This window comes from Alosa pseudoharengus, unplaced genomic scaffold (genome assembly GCF_046254945.1).
Source record: "Alosa pseudoharengus isolate Yale_2024_CS ecotype anadromous, Long Island Sound unplaced genomic scaffold, YU_APseudo_1.1 YU_APseudo_1.1_scf_6, whole genome shotgun sequence".
In the NCBI taxonomy this organism is placed as follows: Eukaryota; Metazoa; Chordata; class Actinopteri; order Clupeiformes; family Clupeidae; genus Alosa; species Alosa pseudoharengus.
The window spans coordinates 18,788,367-18,800,866 of record NW_027468848.1 but is presented as its reverse complement, the minus strand read 5'-3'; the positions used below and the strand labels follow the sequence as shown (position 1 = coordinate 18,800,866).

The 12,500-nt window shown below is 45.2% G+C and overlaps 1 protein-coding gene across 1 annotated transcript in view; it reads right to left on the bottom strand.

Moving 5' to 3' along the window:
• The window catches only part of LOC143106838 (transmembrane protein 132C), a 160,117-nt gene that overhangs the window by 146,831 nt on the left and 786 nt on the right, over positions 1 to 12,500 (bottom strand). The window contains exon 2 of the mRNA XM_076271313.1: positions 10,464 to 10,580. Within this exon, the coding sequence (XP_076127428.1) occupies positions 10,464 to 10,580 (117 nt within the window). The remainder of the gene's footprint in view (positions 1 to 10,463; positions 10,581 to 12,500) is intronic.

Below are 12,500 nucleotides of genomic sequence, written 5' to 3'. Positions count from 1 at the left end.
ATCTGCTTATAATACATTGTATGTGATCCATGAATTATTAGGGTTACACTGCTTCTTTCTAGCTGTGTGCAGAAACCCAAGAGTATTGTCAGTGCAGCAGGCACCAAAAAAAGACAATGGAAACATATTCCAATACAAATCCCATGTGAGCGAAGTATTATGGGTTCATCTTTCTTCTTGAAGTACAGCACAAGGCAATCTGGAACAGAGTCTAACAAATTTACAGGGAAAGGTAAACTTGATTATTTTTTTAATGCATAAGCAATCATCTGTAACACGTTTCTATGTGTCTTTGCACTGTGCACTGAAACAGTAGGCAAAGGGATACGAGCTACCCTGTAGAACAACCTAGGGGGTTATTCTTAAACAAACCTTTGGCGGAAAGTGCCATCAAAAGCACTTTTTCACACACACTGTTTCTCCTTAGAAAAATACTGGGAGAAAAATAAACACAGAGATGGGGAACTATCCCCCTTCATAACAAAAGTGAGCCAAAAGCGAAAGTTAGCCAGCTAGGGGATAGATCCTGCCTCGAAGACTGATTAATCATTTTGTTTGTCCACCGAGACCGGGTTGCCTTGAGGGCTACACCTTGAGTGTGGAGCTTTTTTGTAGTTTTTTTTTTTCTGCAGAGCATTCAAGACAAAGGCAAAGTCCAGCAAAGTGAATGCCAAGACAAAGCACTTTTCTTTGCAGGATTGGTATGCAGTTGTCAAAGCAAGGCCACAAGAGGAGGGCCCTCTGGTCACAGAGATGCTGATCTCCCTAAACAACCACCACGGAAGGTAGGCATTATTTTCAGAGACAAAAAAAAAAATGCAGAAGAATGCAAATCATCAGTAAAAATAGTTACTGCTGCTATTGCATTTATCTCAGGTATACAAGAGAAGTGTTGTTTGTGCATGTCTATGCTTGTGTGTGTGTGTGTGTATATGTAATGGGTATATACTGTACTGTATGTGAGTGTGTGGGTATGTTTATTTATATGTGTATATGAGTGTGTGGGTATGTGCATGTGTATGCGAGTGTGTGTGTGTGTGTGTGTGTAAGAGCATACGTGTGTATGCATATGAGGTCACATTTCCCTGTGTTTTTCGCTGCCGCCATGGAAACCGCAATCAACATACAGCAGCATCTGTGCTAATGGATGAAGAGGATGCGATGTCATGTTTGTCTCAGTCATTACAACATAAGCTGCTTTCCGCCCAAGGTGTTGCTATGCTATTAGGCGCATTTCTGCTTCTTGTTTGGCCATCTTCGAACATTAGAATCTCTCTTTCTCTCTCTCTCTCAATCTATCTCCTCATTCCATTCCACCTAATCTCCCGATCCAATCTGACACCGATATCTATCTGATGGGGATTGGCTGCTTGTTCGGAGCGCCGCCAGAAAGGGCTTGCTGTCGCTCTCGCTGTGTTTTTTTTTGTTCGCTCAATAATTCACTTTCACCCTCGGAGGAGTAGGATGACAGACCCTCTTCCTCCTCTCTTCCTCCATCTTCCTTTATTTCTCTTCTCATTCTCTCTGTCTTTCTCTGTCTCTCACTCACTCGCTCCTTCTCTCTTCTCCTGGGTCTCTCTGTGGTTCTGCTTTAAGCCAGTCAGGGGACTCGAGTCAGCGTGGAGGCGAAACACAAGCTGCACCCACTATGCTCCAGCAAAGCTCCAGACATGCACATATTCTCTCTCTCTCTCTCTCTCTCTCTCTCTCACACACACACACACACACACACACACACACACACACACACACACACACACACACACACACACACATACACACACATACAGACATAGATACACACGTATTCACAGACACACACACATATACAAACACATACTGTACAGACATAGACACACACATATACACAGACACACACCTATACACAAATATACAAACACATACACAAATATACACACACAGACACACTTCATGCTCTGTTTACTAATGCAGGGTGCTGGGGAGCTCCTCCAGAGCCCCACGTAATAACCCCAACACTCACACCACACATACATCTCTCTCTCTCTCTCTCTCTCTCTCTCTCTCTCTCTTTCTCTCTGTATGTGTGTTTATATGTGCAGGATTTGGCAGTGGTGTGTGAAACCTAGTCAAATGAGATAATATCTTATTATTATAACGTGTGTGTGTGTGTTAGTGTTTATACAAACATAAGTGTGTGTGTGTGTGTGTGTGTGTGTGTGTGTGTGTGTGTGGATATGCATCTGTGTGTATGTATATGTATGTGGTGTGTGTGTGTGTGTGTGTGTGTGTGTGTGTGTGTATGTATATGTATGTGGTGTGTGTGTATGCATGTGTGTGTCTGTGTGTGTGTGTGTGTGTGTGTGTGTGGATATGCATCTGTGTGTATGTATATGTATGTGGTGTGTGTGTGTGTGTGTGTGTATGTATATGTATGTGGTGTGTGTGTATGCATGTGTGTGTGCGTGTGTGTGTGTGTCTGTGTGTGTGTGTGTGTGTGTGTGTGTGTGTGTGTGTGTGTGTGTGTGTGTGTGTGTGTGTGTATGTATGTATGTGGTGTGTGTATGCATGTGTGTGTGTGTGTGTGTGTGTGTGTATGTATATGTATGTGGTGTGTGTCTATGCGTGTATGCTTGTGTGTGTGTGTGTGTATGTAATTGTGCTGAGTAGCAGGCGTAGTGACAGGTCTAACACTCAGTGAGCCGCTCATTAAGCGGGCCGGCCGGGCGCTGAGGGCACACGCATCTCCTCGTATAAAAGCAGCCACTTGGCTTTCAAGGCACTCGTGCTGCCCGCCACCGCCCGCCCGCCCAGGATCGCTTCTTAAAAGCCTCCCCTCCTCCCCCCCTCCTCCCTCCCTCCTCATCCTCCTCTTCTCTTCTCATGCGCCAAACAAAAGTCGTCCCCTCCCCTCACATCTAATATCCTCCTCATCACATTATGTTCTGCCATCGCTATTTTTATCTCTCTTCCCCCCATACAAGCCCACTTACACCACAACCATGACTCCTTCACACACACAAAAAAACACTCCTTCCCAAGAACAATTCTTTTTACATCAGTTCTACGTATTGTTCCTTATCTCTCTCTATACGGCCATCAAAGAGAAAGGAGTCAAAGGTTTATGAGAACGATTCAAAAAGAGACAAGAGAGGAGTGATTGCTCTCTATGCTGAAGCGGGTCCAAAAACAGAATGCCTATCCTCCAATAAGCGTCAGAAGTGTCCTGGGAACCATGCATATTTAAAGCAGAAGACATCTATCTCTCCAAGACAGAAATGGGTAAAAAATGGGTATCTCTGGCCTCTCCTGCTCTAGCAAGAACTTTTGTTTCATTCGTTTTATGACCCTGTTACATGGAGAGAAGCAAGTTAGCGTTTTGCAGGAATAATTACTGTCGTGGACCTTTTACCCAATTCAACCCAAGAATGAACCTGTGCCCTTAGGTACATTTTCGGTGTTGGTCAGAGAACTGGGGAACAACATTTTGTCATTGTTAACGGTAAGTTAAACAGGAACCCTTCAAATATACTGTGTTCTGGAACTGCTCCCATCAAGTTCCCACGTTTCTGTTGATTCCATCAATTTCACAAGCCCAAATGACAGCAAATTATACATTTTGGTATTGAATTCTAAGGTATAGGTCATGAACAGCACTTTACAGGTGACCTGTAAAAAGCTGACAGAGTATTTACAGTAGGTCAGTTGTGGTCTTTTCCACCACTCTAAGATGACGTGATTATAGTGACAACGTCAGTCTAAATGGCTGCGTCCTAATAATAGAACACTTTCCAGGTGCACGCCACTCCCCGAGGAACGCTGCTGTTCAGCCCAGTAGAATTGGGCCCTTTATTTCACGAGACGGCTCATCCACCCAGGAGATGGTGTTCAACAGATGTAGACGCAGGTTCGCCATCTGCTGTAGAGCCGATCGGGGGAGACAGGTACATCTTTGACAGAATCTGACAGCAGACGTGCATGACAGAGCACATTCTGAGACTTTCTTTTGTCAGCGCTCGTGATAAGCCACGGAAAAGACTAGTGGTGTTTGTGTCTCGCTCGCTTGGCTTCGTGTCTGATCTGAAGCCAGTTAATCCAGAATGATTCCCATTGACACAAAGCTCATCCTCTAAAATACTGCCATTACTGACACATTTCAGCAAGCCCCCCCCCCCCCCCACACACACACACACACACAGCTTACAACACTGTCTTCTGTAACATCTGACTTTACTCAAGCCACAGAAGGATTCCGTTCGGAGCACTTTCAATTACCGCCACCGTCACCATCTAAGCATGCCAGAGTTCTCGTGTTTCCTGCCGCTGTTTCACTGTCAGTCAGTCCGCCACACAAAGATTTCCGGGGTTTTTTTCTCGATTGCGTTCTCCGCAGTGTAAGAAGTGCGGACGGTGACTTCTCTCTCTCTCTCTCTCTCTCTCTCTCTCTGGATTTGCCTGCCCAAGCATTTCTGTCTGACCCAATCTCTCCAGAGGGAGTGTGAAAAAGCAGCGCATCTCTTTTTTACCCCTTATTTCACTAGGACCATCACCATTCTCTGCTGTCATGTGCTTTATTCTATCTGCCTTCAAAGCCGCAAAGCTGTCATATGACAGTAGCTTTCGAAATATTTTTTTTTTCCTCGCGCGTTATCAATCAAAGACAATTACTGTGCTGCCTGGTTGCAGATGGAGAGACGGTGCAGGGTGAAGCAAGCCAACACTAATTTGGGAAACCAAGCACATCTCTAGAAGCGCACGAAGGAGAATAGATTGCTGTTTGAAACGTGGCTGAAAGATGGTGGAATAGGGGTGGTGAAACATGACTGATACACTTTTAAGACATGGCGATAGAAGCAGGGTAGTGATTTGCAGAGGGAAGAGCAATTTCATATTCACTGAGTCCCACGCCATACACTCACACACACACAGTTACTCGTGTACCAACACAAATACAAACCTTGGTTTATGTTTGAAATCAGAAATCTTATACAACTCTTCCAGCAATATGCAGAATGGGGTCCTGAAAGCTGGAGAACTTTCCGGTATCTGGAATCTGGTATTGGCACTTCCAGATTATGGTTCCTCTCCAGCCCAGCTGACCCAGCCGTGGATTGAAACACGGCCGCCATCGACCATGCAGACATTGCCCGTCAGGCTACTGAGCGACCCCCAACCACCTGCTCATCATCTGGATCACGCATGCAGAACACACCCATCAGTCACTGGACACATCCAGGACAAATGCCCGCTGGTGTGTGTGAACCTCCACACACGCTTAAGCTTCCTGGCCATCCCTGACCACCACTGCAGCCCGAGACCAGGGGGCTTTGTGGCTGTTCTCCTGCTGCTTATGGGGAGTACTGGGGATTTATCATCTTCATGCTTTTTCCCAGTGTGGTCACTGTTTCTTCAGAGTTTAAGAAAATGCTGCAGATGCACCTCCGATCCAAAACGCTATAGATACATTATTAATATGATCTCAAGTAATCTCCAAATGACTTTCTCTTGCACCATTTCAAACTTTCAATGCCTGTATATCCTTAATAGCCACACTGGGAAGTCTCATCATATGTGTTCAATCAATCAATCATCTTACAGGTTACATCTATTGACTACAATACATACTGTTGGGGATTCAATAAAATATATTTGAGAGATTCTACTCAATATTTCCTTGACAACTAAATCTGTCTAAGGGGTAACTAATTTTCTTCCATTGGACCTGAATCACCTATGTCCCTCTCTACCAGACCCCTCCTGTCTGTCCAGCTTCAGCTAATCTCACGTGATGAATGGCACGCCTCGGAGCAGTCATAGTGCAGTGTATAGAGGAGGGCATCCATCAAAAGGGGCTAAATTAAAATGCCAGACAGGCCATTGAGGGTTACTCACACTCAATATCCATTCCCCTGCTCCTCTCTCTCCATTTACTCAAACACTCAGAGGCTTTCAGTGTCGAGGGGCCTCGTCTTTAAAGCCCCCTGACAAAACCTCATTAATTAGGCCACCAGACCATCGTCTTCTCTAATAGGCCATAATGAGAGCACTTTTTTGATGTAAACAGACCCATCAGCAAGAGCAAGACCAAAAGAATCAGATGCACAAAAAGACTACACTGACAGATGAATGGTATATTGCCTATTTTATATACAGTATACTGTGTATATATATAGTCCAATGGAAGAAGCCGTGCAATATTCTAGTCAAGGTCATTAGGATTAGTCATGATACATTTCATCAAGTAGCCCAGTACACAATGGGACCACGCTTTTAATTCTGGACCTTCACGTGCCAGCTGACCTATGGAGGGCCACCTCTACAGAGCGTGACATTATGCGACATCACTGTCCTGTGCAGTCTGAGTGGCTGTTCTCCATAGCTTGGAGAGAATGAATGTGGGCCAAGACGCACCTATTTTTACAGAGCACAAAATTGCAAAATTGTGGATGTGCATTGATTGACTTCTCACTGCTCTGTCAAATGGATAAAAATAATGACACCCAAAAACATACTGTGCTCTTTTTGAGAGAGGAGTAACTTTTCATAAGCTTGGAAGGCACAAAGCAGGGTGGGGGTGGTGTGTGTGTGTGTGTGTGTGTGTGTGTCGAGAAGGGGGGGGGACTTGTACACGCACATTGATTAAACTTTCCAAATCAAAGGCAGCTTGGGATGCAGTATCGATCAAACGGAGAGCGTCTTCCCATTCGTGTCCAAAGAAGTTTATTTTTGAAAAATGAAACGGCGCTTTCATCCTGAGCAACCTGGGATCCTGACAGACCTGATGCATAGAGTACACACACGCTCACACACACACACGCACACACACACACACACACACACACACACAGAGAAAGAGGGAGCCTTGTGTTAGGCTACCACCCACACACAGCAGCACAGAGATGTAGATAAGCAAACTAAGAAGAAGGAAAAGGGGGAAGAAACAATGAGGAGGAGGATGGAGAGAAAAAAGATGGAGGGAAGAGTATGGAAGATGATATGTGAGAGAGAAAGAACGAGAAAGCAGAGGATAGAGACTGGGAGAAAAGAGAAAGGGAAAAAAATGAGGGGGGAAATAATGAAGGGTGACGAAAAGTGAAATGCGAGAGAGAAAGAGAGACAGAGAAAGAGAGAGAGAGAGAGAGTAATCAATGCAGAGTGAGGAGTGAGGGTCCACCGTTCCAATCAGAGACACCCACGGCCAAATTACAGAGGGAGGAAGAAAGGCATGGCAGGCCTCTGATGTTGAGATGTGGGCCGGTGTCTTCCTCTGCTACGACATCTGCAGATAAAAGTCACAGCCCCCTACCCGCACCCCAACCTACCACCGCACCACCCCAGCCTTCCAGACACACACACACACACACACACACACACACACACACACACACACACACACACACACACACACACTGTGGCACACCCTAGGCATCCTTCCCCATTGTCCGAAAAGCACAACCACTGGGCATGCATTGATTGCTCTTCAGACACAAAACGAGTGAAAGAAAAGACTTCTTGTCCTCAGAGACAGCATCCTGTGGGCTTGTAGTTTTGTTGCACCCCTCCCCTCCCCACCCCTCTCTCTCCCTCTCACTGCAGTTCACACTGGCTGCGCCTCAGGGACAGCATTCCCAAAGAGATACTCACACAGGCTGTAGGAGCTCCGCCATTCAGAGTGGTTTCCTCGTGTGTGTGTGTGTGTGTCTGTGTGTGTGTGTGTGTCCTCTCTCCCTCTCTCTCTATGGCAGAGCCTCCAAGAGACTGCTGTGGAGAAACAGCCATGGACTGACGGACACAAGCCCAAGAGACCCACATGGGTCTGGGCAACACTGGACAAGGGCCATCTCCCTCCCCCCTCTCTCTCCCCCCCCCCTCTCTCTCACTCTCTCTCTCCATCACTCTCTCACTTCCTCATGGGACCTGTCCAAAAGCGCCATATGAGGGACATACCGGCCTGACATTCCACCCACAGTTGCCAATGGAGCAGCTCTTCTGCACATGATGTCCTGAGTCTGACAAGGACAAGAACAGACACATCCCGAGTGCACAGGGATCCTTTGTGTGTGTGTGTGTGTGTGTGTGTGTGTGTGTGTGTGTGTGTGTGTGTGTGTGTGTGTGTGTGTGTGTGTGTGTGTGTGTGTGTGTTTGTGTGCGTGTGTGCATGTGTGTGCATGTGTGTGCGTGTATATGAAATTCTGTGTATGCCAGTGCGTGCTGGGATAATGTGTGTATCTTTGCACACTGGGAATCTGTGTGTCAACGGTATTACGTCATGCTTACATCTGTGGTAGAGATGTGAGCTCATTCCTAACAGAACCATGTTGAAACTTGCTGTGGGGGCTGCTATTTTACTATAATGTTACTTACTGACATAACTGTAATTCTGTCAGTAGAAATAGCTGCGTGTGTATGATTATACATATTCAAAGACACTTGCCCAGTTAAAGTCATTAAACATGACATTCGGCTCTACAACATCTACAACATTCGGCTCATCATAGCCAGCCTGAGGCTAAGATAAACGCTAGTATGTCACAACTCTGTTTGCAAACACATCATTTGTATTACTGGGTAAATAAAGCAAAGTTGCGTATCTTATGAAGCAAAGTTGTATATCTTAAAAGAATGCAAAGAAAAACATCTTTATGCATTGTGACAGCACAATCTACAGTAGGCATAAAATCCTTTTGTTGTGAAATGTCATTACAAGGAAAATATGTTTTTTATATATATATATATATATATATATATATAAAGACTTACTGTAAAAACTGTAAAACTGATAAAAAAAGACATACTGTAAAAACATTTCAAATCTACACAGAGATGTTACATTTCTAGTGCCCTAGATAGGGAATTTCAAACAAAATCAATACCAAGCAAATCAATGGCCAAGCCTATTTACCATCAAAACCAAAATCCCAAAGAAAACAACCTTTGTGGGCAAAAAACATCACCAACAGAATAGCCTTCAAGAGCATTTTACTGAAGTCATCAAGCCGCTCCTTCCATTATTCATGAGTGTTTCACTGAATTAGGCCCAGGACACAACCAGAAAGGCTCAACAGTGGTATCTGGTGACCCACATTATAATTACTTTGGAAACATTTAGCAAAACATGATTCTACTACACAGTAACTTGAATCACGTGTTACCAAAACATCCTTGTAGGACATTTACTAACCAGCTCTAACACTATGGAAACAAGTCAATGATTCTTAACCATATTTACCACAGGCTAGGTACTGCAGTTTATAGCATTACACATGTTGAGTAAGGTCATTTCGTCATGTCAGTTATGGATCACGTTGGGTGCCTCCAGGAAGTAGTAGTAGTGTCAAACACTGGGAATATAATATTGGATAAACGCAGCAAGAGTGACAGACAGACCGAAGGATAATGACCTGGTCTCATATTGACAGCCTGTCTAAACCGCAAGGGGAGCGAGTCATTATTTGGTCGATGAGAAATCCACTGTACTCTTTGATCTGCACCGAGGGGGTCGTTTAAACCGCTCTCTGTTTCCCACTGAGACCTATTGAATACGGACAGCATATCAGCAATGTACTGAAAACAGTCCCCACAAGGCAGCTGCGAGCCGCTGTCGAGGGAATCCGTTTTAGACGGATAACGATAAGGTGGATGATGTTTTCCTGCGCTAAAAATCTGTGGATTGACGTTGGCAATTCTCACACCTCACACCTGAGCACTGGCATCAGCAGCAAGTCAAAACATTAAAAATGTGTTCCTGGATCTGTAGTTTTAAATGAAAAAAGAAAGTAAAACAAAAAAAAAAGAATTCGGCAGACTTACACTTACACATGCAGGACCCTAATTTGAATGGTGGGACAAAGTGCAAAGTCTTAAATGTAATTAATGCTAATTTGATAACTTGGCCAAATCAGCTTGCTATTTAAACTCCGTCCGTCTAATGCTCCATCCGGCATCTTTTGTCTTGTGTGTCATCTGTTATTTTGTACATCTGTTTGTCATGTCTTGATGTCACGGGTACGCTGGCGACTACGCCGCTCTGTCCGGCATCTTTTGTCTTATGTGTCAATGTCTTGTATGTGGAGCGCTTTGGGTTGCACTCTGTGCATACAAAAATGCGCTATACTGTATAAATAAAAATGACTTGACTTGACAAAACACCATGGAAAAGACGCTGAAGCGCAAACATTAATGAGTTCAATCCTCCCACACGCGGTTTGATAGCCATAGTTCATGCACGAGAACTTTGCTTGTTGATAGACTTTGCCCACCATTTAAATGAGGGCCCGCAGTCTTCATGCATCCTGTTTGTGGACCAACAAACTCCTACATCCTCAAGTCTCACACTAAACTTATTCCATTAAGGACAAAAAACTTCCAACTAGGTCAGTATCAGCCGTCTTCCCCTCAGGGGCTCCATCTACTTCCATAGCTGTGTCCATGTTGGGGGTTCCATGGTGGTGCGTTTGGTGTTGTGAGGTCGTGTGGGCCTGTACTGTATATCCGGCGCATCCCCTGCGGAGGGTCACGGCCAGCGCACGCGGCCCATGCTGACATCACCGCCCAGGCGTCCGAGTCTGCTCGGTCATCTGAGAGGAGGAACTCGGCGCCAGCTGAGGTACCGCCACACACACACACACACATGCACACGTACACACACACACACACACACACACACACACACACACAGACGTGCACAAGAACACACACAAATGTGCACATATAGGCACACACATAAACACAGCCACACTACAGATACACACACATACAGTACACTCCCACACACAAACATAAACACACAGGCACACACACATACATATAAACACACACAGGTGCACAAACACACACAGTCATGTCAGTGTAGGCATGGAGCCACTTCATTCAAGCACACACATTTACATATGCACGTTGGTCATATACACAAAACACAGTCAGTCACCCACACACACACACACACACACATATACACACACATACACAAACACACACACACAGACATGCAAACATCTCTTCTTGTGATTCATAATGTTCTGAAAATATCCTGGAACAAGGGCATGACATGACAATCATAAAATCTTGATGTGAACTTTGCTTTCTATTTATTTATTTACAGTTAGAGAGCAATTTTTTGTTGTTTCCTTGGAAGACTTTGAGGACTGGTTAGGAAATGTCCATAGCCTTCAGAGGAAGACTTCGAGGACTGGCTAGGAAATGTCCATAGCCTTCAGAGGAAGACTTCGAGGACTGGCTAGGAAATGTCCATAGCCTTCAGAGGAAGACTTCGAGGACTGGCTAGGAAATGTCCATAGCCTTCAGAGGAAGACTTCGAGGACTGGCTAGGAAATGTCCATAGCCTTCAGAGGAAGACTTCGAGGACTGGCTAGGAAATGTCTATAGCTTTCAGAGGAAGACTTCGAGGACTGGCAAGGAAAGGTCCATAGCCTTCAGAGGAAGACTTCAAGGACTGGCTAGGAAATGTCCATAGCCTTCAGAGGAAGACTTCGAGGACTGGCTAGGAAATGTCCATAGCCTTCAGAGGAAGACTTCGAGGACTGGCTAGGAAATGTCCATAGCCTTCAGAGGAAGACTTCGAGGACTGGCTAGGAAATGTCCATAGCCTTCAGAGGAAGACTTCGAGGACTGGCTAGGAAATGTCCATAGCCTTCAGAGTGACCCTGTGGGTGCTGTGCATGCGAGGCCCACTCCGTGGGGGTACGACAGGGCAAACCATTAACAGTCAAGAGTGAGAGGGGTGACATTTTGCTTTTCACACTTCTCTACATTTCTCTAACCCCATGGAGAGCAGGCCAAGCAAAACCCATCTGAGTGTGGGTTGGTGTGTGTGTGTGTGTGTGTGTGTGTGTGTGTGTGTGTGTGTGTGTGTGTGTGTGTGTGTGTGTGTGTGTGTGTATATATGTGTGTGTGTGTGAGTGTGTGAGAGAGAGAGAGAGAGAGAGAGAGAGAGAGAGAGAGAGAGAGCATACATAAGGACAGACAACTCTGTCCACAGAACAGGGAGCACAGACACAAACAAACTAAATGATTATATTGAGAAACAGAAACTTTTTGGAGCCCTTTTGAAGCCTGATAGGTAACATGCACGTCTGTGCCCTGAAATATTCATGGCAGGTTTACAGTATAATTATGAGGCAACTGAACTCACAGGGCACAAGAGATAAGAAGGAGAGAGAAGCACACAGCAACACACATGCACACAAACACACACACACACACACACAACCACACACACACACACACACACACACACACGCACACACATGCACACACACACACACACACACACATATACACACACACACACACACACATTACATGCACATACCCACAAACACACTCTCTCTTTATCTCTCTCTTACATATACACACACAAGCACACACACACACACACACACACACTCTCTCTCTCTCTCTCACATACACACGCACAAACACACACACACATGCATGCACACACACACACACACACTCAGATGTTTTTTTCTTGGCCTGCTCTCACACACACATACAAGTAC